At 41.3% G+C, this 18,382-nt stretch overlaps 1 protein-coding gene across 2 annotated transcripts; it reads right to left on the reverse strand.

Annotated features, from left to right (window-relative positions):
- Positions 1-531: 531 nt before the first annotated feature.
- On the reverse strand, positions 532-17,000 carry mov10a (Mov10 RISC complex RNA helicase a). Of its 2 annotated transcripts, XM_005942962.3 has the most exons (22): positions 16,364-16,998; positions 16,178-16,283; positions 15,861-16,036; positions 9,641-9,882; positions 9,288-9,534; positions 9,007-9,144; positions 8,734-8,896; positions 8,240-8,391; positions 7,993-8,163; positions 7,226-7,373; positions 5,541-5,702; positions 5,207-5,310; positions 4,990-5,087; positions 4,130-4,228; positions 3,841-3,946; positions 3,604-3,721; positions 2,346-2,537; positions 2,172-2,243; positions 1,803-1,928; positions 1,612-1,700; positions 1,272-1,390; positions 532-1,001 (listed from the first exon to the last, which is right to left on the reverse strand). In XM_005942962.3, the coding sequence occupies exons 1-22, from the start codon at positions 16,483-16,485 to the stop codon at positions 937-939; spliced, it is 3,015 nt and encodes a 1,004-aa protein (XP_005943024.1). In that variant the 5' UTR covers positions 16,486-16,998; the 3' UTR covers positions 532-936. The 2 variants fall into 2 exon arrangements, with proteins under 2 accessions (XP_005943024.1, XP_014195783.1); XM_014340297.2 differs by lacking the exon at positions 532-1,001 and having other exon boundaries at positions 1,295-1,390; positions 1,602-1,700; positions 16,364-17,000.
- Positions 17,001-18,382: the final 1,382 nt, after the last annotated feature.

An 18,382-nucleotide genomic window follows, 5' to 3' on the forward strand; every position in this document is an offset into this window, starting at 1 on the left:
CTCTCGCAAGGAATACTTGGGAATAAGAGATCGGCAGAGAGTTAAATAACTTAAAGCTGGAAGTAGAATCATAACAATTGAAAACGTTCCCATAGAGCAGCGGAGGAGCTAGTGTTGAACATATCACTAAGAGCATGTACTATACTGCTGTCCATGTGTATGCCGATAATGTCCCGCTAAAAAATGTCCTTGCTATATTGATGCATGCATGAGAAATCCATGGGTCTTTACAGTGCGCGCACATACAGAAGCACTAACATCGCACACCTCTGTGGGAACAGCTTCAGCTCAGTGTTGTGCAACTTTTATTTCTCTCTCTGGAAGTATTTGAAATCAATTAAAAGGATCCAGATTTCTATAAAAGCTCATTGTAATAATGCTTTGTAAACAGAAAGTGTTGTAGTGAACATTTGAGCTGAAGTGAACATGAACATTGTTAATAAACTATTTTTGCGAATAGACAGACCGGTCTCCTCAGTCCATTCTTGAACAGGACGATGCTGCTAAAGGAAATGATCAGGCACCACGGTGTAATATAATATACAGCAGATCAAAAAGTCAGTTTATTTTTTTAAAGTTTTGAATTGACATAAGTCATAAGACATACGGTGATGAATCAGTGTATTAAAATGATCTTCCATTCTTTTCCCATCTGTAGGACATTTTAGCATCTGTACAGCCATAGTTATGTTAACTGGGCTAAATAAACAGACCAGGTAAGTGTAAAAAGCCAAAGTTCACTGCTTCATTTTGCCACTGTGATTAGAAACAGAGGAGCATTTATTGCACTTAAATAGGTTCATAAAAGGATATGGTCTTAAATCATGTGCTGAAGCAGTAAGACAGAGAATAAAATAAAAGACTGACACTTGCTATGCATTCAAATGGCTTTAAATCCATCTGTCGCAGACGCTATGTCCTAGTTTAGAGGAAATGTTAATGCTCATTTTTCCACCCAGGGTCCACAAATTGCTGAATGGCACTCTCCTCTGGAACAGGACCTAGAACAAAGACAGACAAAATCTTAGCAAAAGATTTTTTTTTTTTTTTTTTGAAGAATACTCACTGGGAACGCTAAGTCCAGATGAACAGAATCAACTTTTGGAGACTCACTGGGAAAATGTTTTGTTCTAAATGCTTTTACATTTTAAGGTTTCAATCATGCAACTATTTACCTCAGCAAATAAAGCCTAAAGTCTGGAGAAAAAGACACATGCAACTGTCGAGTCTACTGTCTGCTGCAGTCCTACTGAGGCTAAAGCTGTACTCACATTCAGAATCCATGTTGATTTTCAGCGTCGCCAGTCTGGACACAATATCATCTTCCTCTTCCACATCGCTGAAGTCAAATCCAGTGTAGCCCTTCTCCTTCACACAGTAGCTGATGAACCTGTGAACAAAAAAGCAAAAATTAAGAAAACGTGAGTGAGAAATGCTCAAGAAATGTGCACTCCTTGTTAACTGGGCAAATTTTATACAGCCCAAAGGCTCCAAAATGGCAACAAAGTGAACAATTTGAGGTTGTTTTGTCAGCTGCTAACAATGAGTGTTTCACTTTCGGTAATCACTACGTTTACTCAGTGCCTCCCAAAACATCTTGCCTTCGCTTACTTCTCCCATGTTGGGTCCTTCTTGAGGATCACAGGGTTTCCCACCACTATAAGCAGGGACCTGGCTCTCGTCAAGGCTACGTTGAACCTCTACAAGTGAATACATATATACAAAAAAAGAATATATTAGTAATTTATTCAACCATTAAAGAAGCAGCAGGCTTTCTTATAAGTTTAAATGATGTGACAAACCTTTTCATTTGACAGGAACCCAATATTGAAGTCTCTGTCCATCTTGACATAGTTGATGCTGCTACGGACGGTGGAGACCATAATGATCTTCCTCTCTTGTCCCTGAAACTCCTCCACAGAGCCGACCTGATATTATAAAGGGGGGGTGCACTTTACCATCTACCATCTAATAAAACTTTAATCTTATAACTGTTAAATGCATCCTCAATAATTAAATTACACTTCTGATTAGAAATAAACAGCAGATCAATCTTTTGATTACATTTTATTAAAACAATTTAGAAGACACGGTAAATGAGCATCTTAGGTTTGCATGGGGGCATATAACCATATTAACTGACACAGATCATTTACAGCAGAGCTGCTAACCTTCAGCTCTTTGAGATCACTCCAGCGACTCAGTGCTGGGACAAATCTCAGGGCCTTCTGGATTTTCTCAACCTGTTAGCAAAAAGAAAAGCAGTCATGGGAAGTTATGAATGAACCAAACAACCTCCTTTTATCCTCAGTCATTTAACACAAATGTGCACCATGCATATTCACTTGTTTTCTGTAGGGGGCGATTATTCCGATGTCTGTTGCAGACAGTTTGGGGAGACCCTTCTTTCCTTGCGTTTCCATCAGTTTGGTGAGGTAGTCGATCAGGACTTCAATCTCAGACACGTTGAAGAAAGACGGACTGTTCGCCTCTCTCTCATCTTTGCCCATCACTCCATGGAAGATCACTGGAAAACCCTGTAGTGGGGTAGCACTGTCAGTTATTCTTGTTAAATATGGTTCAAATACAATTTGGCGACTGACTCCTTAGTGAAATTAAAAATGTGAATTAAAACTACACATGAATTGTACACGTGAGCACTCCCATAAGGTCTATGAAGTTTTAAGAAAAATTGTACTTTTACAACATGAGTTGTTTTCATGTTTTAATATCTACTTTTGTTTCAGCCAGTCTTTTTTCTTCCATCTTCAGCATCCTTTATCCAAAATATATCCACTATCCCTCCTCTGGACATCTCCAAAACAAACCCCTGCAAACTTCGTCTCCAAAACCAGTCAACCAAACTTGTCCCTCTGATATACTCATTTCTAATCTGGTCCCTCATGTACCAGCAACTTCCAGCTTGGCCCTCTGTCTCCACCCACTCCACCCTGCCTGCGCCTCCTTCTTCACCTCTCTTGTGCACTTTTTTGTTCTTTGCATAGACGAGACCCATCTCACCCAGCTTCACTACTTCTGCTCCCTCTCATTCAAACATGTCATCTATCTTGCTTCTACTGACTTTAGCATACCTCCACCTTTCCTCTACTCACAAATCACAGTGTTGTCCGTGAACATCACAGCAGAGGCTCAGAGCTAATCCCTGATGTAATCCCACCTCCACCTTAAACTCATCTGTCACTCCCACACACTTCACTAGTGTTTTGCTGTTCTCACGCACGTCCCGCACCACCCTCACATACATCACTGCCACTCTTGACTTCCTCATTCAGTACCACAGTTCCTCTCTTAGCACCCTATCACATGGTTTCTCTAGATCCACAGACACAGTGAAACTCCTTCTGACCTTACTTCTCTCTCATCACTTTCAAAGCAAACATTGCATCTGTAAAGCTCAGATGCACTTTACTATTTTATTTATTCATGTTCATCACAGTTTTTTTAATTTTTAAATTAATGTATGATGAAATCAGAGTTGACAAATACACCTTTGCATCTAATCATATGCTTTGCGGATGACTTAGGGGGACAAGAAAAAACCAAAAACCAAACAAAATAAATGAAAAGTTCCTGAGGCCTCACCTTCTTCGGAAGGTATTCCCAGTTGCAATAGGTCTCACGCTCCCATTGGTCAGCAAACACCTGCAATTCATTCTCATAGAACAACTCATTGGGGATTTTCAGAATAGCACTGTGTGACCTGAGTGAACGGGAAGGAAAAAGAAGAACAATAAAAAAAAAACGATGAAGCATTATTGGTGATTAACACAGCAGCACAAGTAAAAAATGGCTTTGACAAGCAATAGCTGAAAGACCCACCTGTAGTTTCGCAGCAGTTTGGTGACAAAGCGAGTGTCAAAATGCCCGTCTGTATTTTTCTGATATAACGAATTATGTCTCATCAGCCTCTCCAGTAGAGAAAGCCCTAGAAAGCATTCATGATACAGATTTGAATTCATGTTAATCTGAGAAAAACTCAAATAACTGAAGCAGCACTAAGCATTCATTTGATCCTAAACTGTTACCAGTGAAAACTGCCAGGGATACACAGTGATGCAACTAACGCCATCTGATCAGAAAGAAAAGAAAATGAGACCACTGGACTTACCGAGTCCATGTTCTATTGCAAAAGGAGATCGAAGGATTGGTCCCAGCTGCTTAGGATCTCCTGCCAGTACCAGCTGACCTTTCTCTGCATCGAGCAGACCTATGAAACAACATAAATGAGTCTGTAACAAGGTGCATCAATTTCAGCACTTGCAAGTTATGACCTTTAATCACGAGAACCGATTTACTGAGGAAGTGTAATGTGTAAGAACAAATTAATTTACAACTGCTCTGACTTAAGGTCACATATATGCAGAATTTGTAAGCTGTAAAAGTCTTAACCCATACATTTTATTTATTTATTTTATAGCCTTTAGCTAGCTTTGGCGAAAACAAAATTTCTACAAATGCTAATTATATTCTGTCTGTATTGATGAATGTCACACTGAAAGCTGTGTGCTTTCAGAGAAGGCACATGTATAAAGCAGCTGGGTGTGGATAAAGTTCTGTAATCAGATAAGTGTATATATGAAAGGTCCATGTACTGCATTAATACCAGATTTAATGGAAAAAAACATATTTAACAGGAAGTTGGATGTAAGAATTTCAGATTCTTGAAGGTTTCACAAAAGACTTTATTTATGTAGCGCCAATTCAACAAAAGTCCCCACAAGGCACTTTATATCGTAAGCACCTTGAGGTGACAATCACAAAGCCCCCTATGAGCAAGCACATGGCAACAGTGGGAAGGAAAACTCCCATTTTGCAGTCTGAGAGTGAAGCCTTTCAGCATCACTCACAGATCTGAATGTTTCTAATTTTAACGTGCAAATGAATGAAGGCAGTCCTACATATTTGCTTAGTGTGCATGGTGAAGGACATCATGATGAAAAACATGTAGTTCAGACATTCATAGTTTACCTGCAATAGCAATGACACACTCTGGCTCTACAGCTTGGCCTCCCTCATCCACAAACACATGCGAAAAATGGCCAACTGGAATCCCTCCAGACACCAGCCTCACAAAGACACAAACACACAGCAGCATGGCTCATAACACGAAAAATGTGCCAGATGTCAAAGAGTGTTTAAAAACACATCATAATGGACACTTTACATGCCACACACTGGCTCTTACCTGCCAGCTGTGACCATAGTTGTAACTACGACTTTGTACTTCATCGTAACCCCTTTCTGTGGAGGCACAAAGCTGTCGTTGCTCTCGTCCCAGTTACAGTATTTCTGAAAGAACCAAAAAAAATATGAGAACGTAACCTTTTGTTCAGCTTTCCCATAGTGATTACAATCATTGATTCCTCAGTGTGATCATGAGGAATTTAGTGAAAATGCGGGCATATTTATGGGGCTTGCTGAGACAAGAGAATGCAATGGCACTCTATTTCACATGTAATTTTTAAACATTATGGGCTGTGTATACATATGGATACACAATTAGTCCATATGTAGCTCACCAGCAGACTCTTGGGAACGCTGTTTGGGTCTCGGCTGTTGGCGTACACGCGGTAAATCTGATGAGAATCCATGTTTACTTGTAGTCTCTCACAGAGCAGGTCGCATGCACTGTTAGAAGGTGCACAGGCGAGGATGTGGGCTGATGGATCTGCCTTGCTGACCTGACAAGACGAGCAAAATAAAAGTCATTACTTAATAATAACAGGCTTGTGTGCAAAGACATAACATGGTTTATAGGGAGCCACAGGCCTTTGCCTCACACCCAGCAGGACCCGGTCTGCGGCTGTCACTTATTTCAGAAAGGCACCTAACCTGGCAGATGTGCACAGAATTCAAAGTACATTGCACCAAGCACATACACCCACAGTATTCGTCCTATAGTAAGTACAAATTTCTGAGAAACAGTTACAACATCACAGATAACATCACAAATTACAGCATTGTTGAATTTTGCAAGCCCTTTATGTTAAAGTTTGGTTTCCAGTTTTTTTAGTGTTTCCTGAAGTGAATCAATTCCAAAATATCCCACCATTTATCCAGTTCAGAGTCACCATGGGGCTGAACCGCATCCTAGTTGTCACAGAACGAAAAGCAGCTTACACCTTGTACAGTTTACCAGTCTTTTGCAGGCCCAACACAGAGAGATAAACAACTGTTCATACTCATATTCACCCATGTGGACAATTTAAAAATCACCAATTAACCCAACTCACATGTTGTTGGACTGCGGGAGGAAGCTGGAGTATCCAGAGAAAACCCAGGCAAGCATGGACAGAACATGCCTACTCCAGGACCGTCCTTGCTGTAAAGCAACTGTGCCAACTGCGACATTTGTTGGTAATGTAAAATCTCTAAATTGAAAGTACTAATAATCATAATACTCGAGAGCAAATAAGCAACTGGTTCAAAAAAAAGAAAAATCTCTTAGTGTGTTTCTAATATACAGCGAGATATCTGGGAATCACCTTACAAACATGCCAACACATGCTGATTCCTATGCAAAATCTGTCTTGCAAAGAGAAATCTTACTTGTGTAAGTTACTTGTATAGACGCGGGGTCGCGGGGTAGAGCAGGTCACCTGTTAACTGGAAGGCTCATGGTTTGATCCCTGGCTGCAACCCAAAGTAGGCCAAGATACTGAATGTGATTGTTCATGAAGTGTGAATATTAGACAAAAAAAGCACTTAGCATAAATGTGTGAATGGAGGCATGAGGCAAGTTATATAAAGCACATTAAGTGCTCAGAGTAGAAAAACGCCAAAGAACCACCCATCAACCTTTTACCCAATTTAGACCTGTGAGAAAAAAAAACAAAAACAAAAACACCAACTTAAACTATGGATTAGCCAAAGATTCGTTTGATTCTGAATAATCTGCCAGTCCTGCACTGGCAACCTGTCCAGGGTGTCTCTATGACCGTTGGGATAGGCTCTAGGCCTCCAGTGGTCCTGAACTGGACCAGGAATCAAGAAAATAAATGGATGGAATAATAAAGTAAATATCAAAGATTCTACTCAAAGTAACAATATCAAATGTCTTGTTCAAAATCCAACAGCTTTAAATTTGTTACAATGTAACAGCCAATGAAGAACGAATATGTTTTCTGGCAACTCACAAGTAAGATATCTGATTAATCTCTGAAGATCTCATTCATACAGATCTTAACTGCATGTAACTTTATACCTGATTGATTGCTTCAACCACAGTGATTGTCTTTCCAGTTCCAGGAGGCCCAAACACAAGATGAGGAGCTGGTTTCGATGATCCAGCCACAATGCGCTGGACTGCAGCATGTTGCTCCGGGTTGTTTTCCAGCTGTCGATTAAACATCCTGGAAAGAGATGTAGAAATGGATTTTTTTTTACACTTAGCATAAAAGGTGTGTAAATGTGTGTTTAAAAACCTGTTATGCACCTTGTGCCCATTTGGTTTATGGCATTAAACCAAAGAGCAGTAATCCCTCCTGTTAATGCAACATAGTGGCTAAATGCCCAGGAAAACAACAGAGAAATGCTGCTGAGCCCACACTCTCATTTTCAGAAGCTCACTGTTCTCCTACCACCAGTACCAGGCAGAATATACAGTAGGACACAGTACAATTCAATGTATCCGTAACATAAAACCCTACATGGCCAAGCTCTCGCAAATATAGCAGATTACTGAGACCTTATTAATGCAGCTGGTCTCTTCTTTATTTCACTTCATTATTTGTGGTCTGTTTTTCCTTCTAATATATATGTACAGGAGTGTGTATGTATTAATGAAAGACCATGCGTTAGCATTTCTGAGGATCTACCCTTATCTTCACTTTTGTGTTTTGATCCAAAACTGTGAAGCACTTTGTAACTTTTAAAGGTGGTATACAAATAAAGTTATTATCACTATTGTCATTAAATGTGGTTAAGTGTTGCATTTATAGATGATGCAGTGCATACAAATAGGCACCGGACCTGAGTTTAGGCATGGGCACACTAGCCACTGCTGCACCCGATGGAAACAGCACCTCCTCAAGTTGATGTTTTACTGCCAGGTCTACAGCCCTGTGTTGTAGCTTCAAAGGGTACCGGTTGAGAGTAAACTCCACATTAAACTTCATATTGCTGATAAAGATCTGCAACAACCTGAAATGATTGAAAAGTAAGCAACAAGTTTCTCATTGTGAGTTCTTAGTCAACATATCATTATTCTAGCTCATACTTTTTTGAGAAACCCAGCTTCACACTGTCCAGTTCTACTCTGTGAACATATCCGGTATACACAGTAATGGGCTGGACGGTGTCCTCAGATTTGGATACTCTCAGACAATCTCCTCGAAGCACAGATGGCCGATTCTCAGCGACACCAGGAACCTGTCGGACAACATCGATGTTGGGCCATTGATATGTTTTTAAAAAAAACTACAAGTCTGCAGGTGATTCAAATGGGTAGATATGACAAGCTAAATAAACAAATCTGTGTATGAGAACTAGATCGTATAATCATCTGTACAAGTAAAACGGGAGGAAGGTCATCTAGCTCCTTCATTAAGAATACAAGGTCCCAAACAAATAAAATGCATTCTGAAGTTAACTGCCAAGAAGCACAATTTACAAGTGAATTCAATGCTTCAGAGATGCCAGCTGCTCCAGCAAAAATAGAGCCACTGCAAACACAGAGCGTAGCAGACGGTGTTCTAATTAAAATCTCTTTACTCTGAGTTTCAGGAGTTTTCTGTTGCCTTGGTCTTGAGTCATGGTTTGATTGAGGAGATCATACTTTCGGATGTCAACCTCCATCTGTATCTCTTCAAGGTGCAGCAGGAGATGAAACCGATGCGAGTAGTTCTTCATCTTTAAGGGACAACTGAGGAGACCCCTGGATGTCAATGCAGAGGTAAACGGTGCATTTAACATTGGGTTAGTTCTATAAAATACTCATCACAGAAAACGCATAGCTGGTTGTAATGAATTGGGTGATTTGCTCACTTCACTGATGCAAGTTTCTGTTTGGCAGTTTGAGAGAGGTACTCGGAGTCTTCCATCCTTCGTCTAGCCAAATCCTTCAGGTCATTATGATACTTGTAGTCTCCTAATTTCACTGCCATCTTCAAAGGCACAACAGAACTGCAGAAGAAGAAAACAAAACACCATATGGCTGTGATCAGTTTCAGAAGACACAAACCCTCAGGGACAACTTGTTGATCTAAAGTCCAAGTAAGCAAAAATGCCTCAAAGTAATTTTTACAATCAGTTTTGAAATTCATTACCTGTCAGGTGGTACTCCATCTACTATAATGGTGTCAACAGGCTTGTAAGCAGCCACCCGAAATGGTTTATAAGGAGCCACAGGCCCTAGCTCCACAGCCAGTGGAGTCCGGGCTGCAGCTTCTATCTCCCTGACAATGCAGAAGGGCACCGATCCAGGCAAATCTGGGCAGAACTCGAAATACATTGTGGCAGGGAAATATCCATAGTGGTTCAGAATGTACTTAACCTCAACTTCATAGCTCTCTCCTGGAGGGAAAAAAAGACGATAGAAAAAAAAAAAAGGAAGAATTTGTGAACATTAGCTAGTTTATTTCTCTCATTTCTAAAGGCAGAGAAGTCCTCAGTGTCTCACCAGGACAGAGGAACAGCGGAGATGCTCTGGTCACTCTCCTCTTATCCTCTAGAGTGAAACAGCGGATCCTGTGCAGCGCAGTGTAGTACGTCAAGTGGACGTTGTCAGTGCCTTTATTGACAATGTGGAACCTGACAACGAACGGCTCCCGCAGGCGATCCACAGCGAACTGAACCTTCCCACCGCTCTCCACGGGGTCTGATGTGATCTCGATGCCGCCCTTATCAGCCGTATGCTCTTTCCTGCAGGTGAAGCAAGATCAGGCTGCAATTTTAACAACGACAAGACAAGATGGTGCCGAATCACTGAAAAACCAGTGTACCTGGTAAATAAAATATAACGTTTCATCAACCCCACTTATCCCATGACTGTCTGCTATTAAACAGGTAGAAGGTAATAAAAAAAAAACCTCAGATGCTCTTGAAAAGAAGCCTTTTTAACCGCATAGTGGATTCATATCATGGACTATATGATCTTTGTGACTGAGTGATATCAGTAAATCACTGACACCCAAACTGGCAACGATTCAGTTTACACAGGAATACTTCACCACTGACTCAGATTAAAACTGCTGTGCAGTTAAAACGTTGCACAGGACTCTATTTATGCAGGGAAGTTAAAAAAGGATCACGAAACAACAAAAGTGTAACTCACAGACAGGTTTTACAGTTCTGGAAAATTACCACAGTTGGAACCAGTTTATCGCTTCTCATCTCATCATCATCTTCTATCTTTTTCCTTTGACTTGTATGTCATAAAACATGACATACAAGTCAAAGGACTTGTATGTCCTGATAAAGCCAGTTCTCAGGAATATCATGAAGGGTTTTTTTTTAGCTCATGTCTTGTTTTCTTTGAGTCAGTCTTTGTCTCATCTGCAGGTGGTTTAAAGTGAAGCAGAGAGACTCCTCAGTCATACCAAGAAGAGAAAGCAGCTCTCCCCTGCACTAGCCTCACTCCACAGGTTACCAATCAAATACAAAATCTGCAAGTTTCTAAATGTCATGATAAAGTTACTTTGTTTTAACTTGTGTATCTGTATCTGAAGTGCTTGTTAAACCACTCTTGGTCACTTAAAAATGAAGAATTGTGACATAAACACAAGCACATTACACCCTTATCAATAATGTGCGCTTGCACATCACTGACAGGCAAACCCACCTCGAGTCTTAACATGGCCTCTTATTTGCTTTTATGACAAGAACCATTCTGAAACAGATGTTGAAAAATTAACTTGTTAGTGCTCTCTAATGGACAAACTGTGCAACATCATTTCTTTTGTTAAGGCCCCGCCCACTCTGCTTGTAGTTTCTTGTTTTGTTTTTGGTTTTTTTCCCTTTTCCTGTATGAACCAAGGCAGCTGATTAGTGTTAGCAAGCATCTTACTTTAATTCAAGGTTATTCTTCTGAACTTTAAGCTGATTCGTGACACCAAGTTATCCTAAAAGGTAGCGATCATCAGCTTATACACTTAACAAAAATATAAACGCAACACTTTTGTTTTTGCTCCCATTCCCCATGGGATGGACGTAGAGACCTAAAATTCATTCCAGATACACAATATAACCATCCCTCCCAAACAGTGGTCACAAATCAGTCCAAATGTGTGGTAGTGGGCACATCTGCCATATTGAGATAATCCATCCCACCTCACAGGTGTGCCACATCAGGATGCTGATCTGACATCATGAGTAGTGCACAGGTGTACCTCAGACTGCCCACAACAAAAGGCCACCCTGGAATGTGCAGTTTTGTCTCACAGCAAAATGCCACAGATGCCACAAGCAATGAGGGAGCGTGCAATTGGCATGCTGACAGCAGGAATGTCAACCAGATCTGTCGCCCGTGCATTGAATGTTCATTTCTCAACCATAAGCCGTCTCCACAGGCGTTTCAGAGAATATGGCAGCACATCCAACCGGCCTCACAACCGCAGACCTCGTGTAACCACACCAGCCCAGGACCTCCACATCCAGCAGGTTCACCTCCAAGATCGTCTGAGACCAGCCACCCAGACAGCTGCTGGAACAATTGGTTTGCACAACCAAACAATTTCTGCACAAACTGTCAGAAACCGTCTCAGGGACGCTCAACTGCATGCCCGTCGTCCTCATCGGGGTCTTGACCTGACTCCAGCTCGTCGCCGTAACAGACTTGTGTGGGCAAATGCTCACATTCGATGGCGTCTGGCACGTTGGAGAGGTGTGCGCTTCACGGATGAATCATGGTTCACATTGTTCAGGGCAGATGGCAGCTGAGAATGTCCCAGTTCTTGCATGGCCAGCATACTCACCGGACATGTCACCCATTGAGCATGTTCGGGATGTGCTTGACCGGCGTATACGACAGCGTGTACCAGTTCCCACGAATATCCAACAACCTCGCACAGCCATTGAAGTGGAGTGGACCAACATTCCACAGGCCACAATTGACAATCTGATAGACTCCATGCGACGATGTGTTGCACTGCATGAGGCAAATGGTGGTCACACCAGATACTGACCGGTTCTGGGTCCCCAGACCCCCAATAGCGCAAAAAACTGCACATTCCAGGGTGGCCTTTTGTTGTGGGCAGTCTGAGGTACACCTGTGCACTACTCATGATGTCAGATCAGCATCCTGATGTGGCACACCTGTGAGGTGGAGATGGATTATTCATCAATATGCAGATCCCATACCACACATTTGGTGATTGTGACCAACTGTTATGGGAGGTGCATGGGATTTTTAAGTTATCTGGAACTGAATTAGGGGTTCTCTACGTCCATCCCATGGGGAGATGGGAGCAGTCAACAACAGGGTGTTGCGATTTATATTTTTGTTGGAGCGTGTATTCTAATTCATGCTGATGCAATATAGATGATACATTTAAAACTCTTAAATGAACCAATTCATGATATGATATCTCAACTTACACTTTTGGCATGTAGACTACGGTCAAGATTCTCATCCGCTATCAGGTTTTCAAACGAGCATCAAAGATTCAGACAGTCAGACAAAGAGGTGCTTTCAGTGGACTACTAGGAATGCCGGACACGGTATAGAGTTTAGAAATATGCTTGAATTCCTACTCGGCGATTATTTTCTACCACTGCTCAATCAAACTTTAATTCTGGGATATTGGCAGAATAATGGTCTATGAAAAGATCAAATATCAGTAGCTTCGAGTCTCTCTAAGGCAAAAATGCCCCTCACTGATAGCCAAATGGTCACTTGGTAGATGTGCCAGACTAATAAAAGATGTAGATGAGATGATGAAGAGCAATAGCCTATATTTGTCAGATTCCCACAACCGTAGATGAAGACCTTGATCCGGTACCGGGTAAACATTTACAATACAAACATGCACATTGGGGAGACCAGGTCAGGCCAGGTAGGCAGAGGAAGAAAAAAACAAACACTTGAAATTGTGCAACTCACAAAAAGGTAATAATACATTGGAATGCACAGATATTACAAATACATCCAAAACACAATAAACCACAGACAAAGAACATCGGGGAAAGTAGTTCCAGTAGTGTACTAATGCATTGATCTGGGACACGGCTACAGTAATCTTCGAGTCTGCGCCTCCAGCTGATCCCGAATGGTCCCACATCTATGGGGAGGGTAAGCGGTATGGATGGTGGCGATTTGGAGATTCCGGGGAGAGGAGAGAGTGATGCTAGCAGTGAGTGCTTATTCAGAAACAGTATATGTCGATTGCAATATTGTGTGACGTTCGTCCTAGTTCAGTCAGTCGGAGACAGTGTCCTTCGCCCTGCTCAGGCTAGTAACAGTCAATCACCAAAGGGGCCGGGGGGGGCCGCTGTAGGTCTTCCAGCCAACCCAGGTGGCCTTGTAGGGAATGAGGAAGGAACAGACTCAACACAGTCGTTATCAGGGAGTTGTTGTTCGGCTCCAGCCTTGAGCTGGCGCCGAAGGGGTAGCCGGGTTATGATGGTAATTGAGAATTTCAAGCTGTTTTTTAACACTCCGACACTGGTCTCTCAGTCTCCCGTTAATAGCTGCGAGCTTCTCCGTGATGTTATTAGCCGTCGATTCTGTGGTCTTGTCACTCTTTTTGCTCACATAGCAGATTCTGAGACCTCACGACCGCAGCCAACTGATCCGAGGTGTAATCCAGCTCCGCCCAGAGATGTTGTTCTGAGTTGATTCTTTCCTGATGTAATCCAACATACATACGCTCAAAGGTGTTATTCTGAGCATTCACTGCAGTCGTAAGCGCCTCCAAGCTCTTAACCATGCTGCCTTCAGTGAGCCCTTTCTGAGAAGTCGCACCTGTCGTTCCAATCCCAGCGGGCAGCCTTGTGGGGGTTTGAACAGCCGGTTCCGCTCTCTTAATTCTCCGATAAGCCAGGGCCAAGCCAGCTCCGATCAGCAAGAACCCTGTTATCATGGTTCCGAATAGGTAGATATCTTCAGCGTCCTCGATCGACAGTCCCGCCAGGCACACGATCCTCTGCCACCCGTCCATCGTGTATCCGGCAGGGAAAGTCCCTCCAGGGCACTCGGGTTCTCCCGAGCCCAGACTTCTCGTTAAAGGGTGTCAATAGCATTCAGAGACCAGTTGATCAAATCCATAATTCTCTTTTAGGTTTTAGACACAGACTGTGAGAGAGTGTTCCAGGGAAAGTAATACAAAAAAGACACGAGACTAGACAAGGACATAAGGCAGAAAAGATAAGGGAGAGGAGAAAAGTGCGTCCGCTGATAGAGGAACGTAAAAGCAACTCAAACGATCACTTAATACTGAAACTGAACAGACGATTTGAAAAACATTGCCTGAATTGAGGAATCTCCACTTCTGTTGTGACATTCAGACACTAGGCTCAGAATTTGGCAAAAACAGCATGAAAGCAGAGATCTATCCCATCTTTTATCAACAGTTCAGGCTGGTTGTTTATATGTAATGGCACAGGGGAGATTTTCTTTGCACTAACTTGGCACAGTGGAAATGGCTCTAAAATACTGAGATACCCCTACTGAAGATAAATCAAAGTACATCAACATTTTTCATATTCTATAAAGTCTATAATAATAATGAAAGAGATTCTTCCATAAAAAGTGGTTAAATTTACAGATATTGTGATATCCCATAGTTAAAAACCGAATGATAGATACGCATAACGATGTGGTTAATATATTTGGTAATAGTTTTTGCTGTGATTGTCGCAGAAACCCCACATATGGTTTGTTGTAAAGGTCTGACTGCACTAAATCCAGTATTTTAATCGGCTATAGTCACTGTTTTATATTAAAAACGATAAAATGCACAGGTGTGAAAGGGGTGCTGTCTTACTAATGATATTTTATTCCTGCACAGTTGGCATGGAACACTCATAATTTCGATGTGCACGTACAATGACAATAAAGGCATTCTATTCAATAAAATATTATCAAAACATCTTTTGCAAAGCTATATATTTCCATTATATAAGCTATAATAATATGAAAGCAGAGTCCGACTGGCTGAGGGTAATTTGATAACTTCAAGCCATTACAACACAAAGTGTAAACTGACCCATCCCCATGAGCCACAATCTTTACAGATGTCTTGACATTTCCCATCTCATTACTGCCAAGTCACGCTTTTAATGGGATATTGCTCTTGGACATCATCTAACAGCAAATTATATTTGACTTTACCATGTACTTGTTTTATGTCAGCTACTTTTGTGTTTTTAATATGTCTATATTTTTGTCCTGCAAAACTAATCTGTGTTCATGATCAGAACTACAGTAACTGGATGCTTCCCAACAAGCCACAATATTCATGTCTTCAAGCTAATTTGCATTAATAAAAAGTATGTCACAAGTTGTTCAGCTTGGCATTATTTTGTGTTTTCTTTTTTAAATATATGGAGGATATCACAATATCTGTGAATTTCACCACTTTTGCAGTAAATATTTTTACATCCCTTTCATATATTAGACACCCCAGAGAACAGAAAAAAAAACAATGTTTATTTTGTTCTACTTTTCGTTTGGGTATCTTGATACTCATATAAACCAACTAAACGAACAGGCCCTGCTCCTCTCTTGTTTTAATCTCACGTAGTCTTTTGTGCGGCAACACCCTGCTTTATTGTTGTTATATCATGCTCCTACATGAAAAAGCAAATTCACATTTATGAGGGCGGGTCTGAGAATTAGAAAAAACCTTTACAGCGACGATGGGATAGAGAAACATGTAATACTAACTCAAAATGCATTTTACCTGTTCACCTTCAACTTGCGAAGGATTTCTGATGCAAGTTTTTTCTTTGGGGTCAGCACAGGTGCCACAGGGGTGGAGGAGCCAGCAGGTGTCCCAGCTAGCGTCTGAGGGCCAGAGCCCAGATCCTGTGGCTGAGCAGCCCGGGGCCTCCTCCATTGGTCACAGTACACGCGAAACTACAAAAATAACAGCACAGTTCCCTGTTCTGATTCTCCATTTTCCAGGAATGGGAACAAAACATACCCAAACTCATCCCATCATAGCACTGACTAATATATGGCACAGGGAAACTTGTACTCACTGACTATATATGTTACCTGAGGTCTGGCATTAATGTAGACTTGTCCCTGCCTTATCTGGGCTTTGTTGAATTTCACAAGCGCAAGGAGAACTTTGTAAAAGTTGGGATCTTTTATTCCTTCTCTGCGAACACAGGAGAAACAGGCTGTTGGACACAAAGCAGACCGGGTGCGTGGGCCACACGGTGTTTAAATGCAGCCTACCTGCCCCTGAATTCGGAGTTGTAGATGTCTTTAAGTTCCTTTTTGCTGATGCCGGATACTCTGTCTCCCAGAAATTCAATGAAGTCCAGTCCGGATTCAAGCGAGTCTTTAAGCGACGGCATGTCGAGGTGCTTTTACAGGCCGCTGTCACTGACTGCCGACTGACAGAAAGTGAGGAAGTTCATCTGCTGGAAAAGAACGCTTCTGTTTCCTCGAGTATTAATGTGACTGCTGGGTGCAAATGTGCCTCAACAGGGAAGAAATTTCCACGTGCTGTGTATTTTTTGCGCAATCTATGCACAAATTATCGGTGTTTGGAAGTTTAGCAACGATTTCTTGTTCATACTCTGGTTTAAAATGTTTACTAACTAATGCATAAAATCTACTACTGTGCGCATTTAGCGCAAAGCCCGGTTTTTGTCAACGCTCGCCAACCGTCCCAGTCAGGGATCATCTGTAAATGCGCTACGCAAGTGGAATGAAAATACTCCCGCACAGAACAAAATCCTTCATCCCGTGGCTCGAAAATAAAATGATTTAAGGGGGAGTGTTCGGTTTCTAAATATTAAAATAAAGTGCATAAATTATCATTTTTATTTATGGTCTGAATGACAAGTAGCTTGCGAGAGCTGCCTCAGAGCTGTAATTGCTTGGCAGTCCCTGGGCTGGATTATATAACCTACGTGTGGCGTTTGTCCCGTGATACGACGTGTTTCCGTCGATTTCAAACAGCAAAATTTAAATAGATAAATATCTTTCTTTTAGGATAAGTTACGTTCATAATAAGGATTACAGCTGGGAGGTGGGGAAAAAAAATTCATCGTTTTTTTCGATTGGCTAACTTTGTTACATCCACTATTTTCAATAGTTTTGCATCTACACACGGCCACCACACCACTGCTTGAAAGCTCATCTTTGATCAGATCTTTTTATTGCATAATAGTAAATGTCCGTGCTGTACTATTTTTCCTTATTTCGACAAAAAATAATGAGGTGACGCGGCTAAAGACAAAAAGCTTAAACATTTGAAAAGGCATTTGTATCGTCTGCATTTTCTCACACTCAACTGGCACTGTTTGGTAAAAAAATAATAATAATTTAAAAAAAACAGCGAGAAAAATACAGCAAATGATAAACTATTTAACTGTTACAAGTGCGCGTTTTACACAAAGGGTCGAGAATATTTCGTTTATGAAAAGAAACAATAGCAGCAAGCAGGGCCGTGCAGAGAGGTTTAAAGGGGCGGGTGCTCAAAGTTAAAAAGGGGCACATTGAACCAGGCTGAATAACAACAACACACATTCATCAAGAATCTAATATGGGAAGGGCAGGGCTGTGTTGATCTGAGACTGTAGACATTAAAAAGTCCATAGGAGAGATGGTAGCTGATTAAACAAGTGTCATGAGATAATAACAAAATGCAAAGATTGGTGACAGCGCTTGGAACCATAAGGCAACAAAAACTGTGAGAAATAATTTAGGCTCTGCCTGTGAATCACTCTTTGCTTCTCTTCTTCCTTCCATCCCATCATTTCATATATCACTCTCCACTTGCTGTCTATCTGAGAACAAGGCACAACTTGCTATTGCAATAAACTATAATCTAATTATCCACACCTAACAACTCTTGCACTTAATCTATAATAAAATGATGACAGAAAAATGTTATAGCACTGCCTTTAGTAGCCTCACACAGCTCCTACTGTTTCCTCCTCATGTCCTTACCAGCCATGTCTGGACAATGTTATATCATGAGTAATAATTTAAAAAAATCTATATACATAAAACACACACATGCACGCACACACAGTGACATTTTAGACCTTCTTCAGAATACTGTATATACTATGGGCATCATGGTGCTGATCCAGAATCCTTACATATTTATTACTAGAGCTACAATAATAAAGCAATGAGGAGGGGGAAGTAATAAATATGAAATAATGTATTTATGATGATTCCATTTGTTTCACTATCCACTCTGTGCAGGGGCAAAGCTTATTACATTTTTAAACTGTA

This window comes from Haplochromis burtoni, unplaced genomic scaffold (assembly GCF_018398535.1).
Source record: "Haplochromis burtoni strain Fernald_Lab_line unplaced genomic scaffold, NCSU_Asbu1 Contig_353, whole genome shotgun sequence".
NCBI lineage: Eukaryota > Metazoa > Chordata > Actinopteri > Cichliformes > Cichlidae > Haplochromis > Haplochromis burtoni.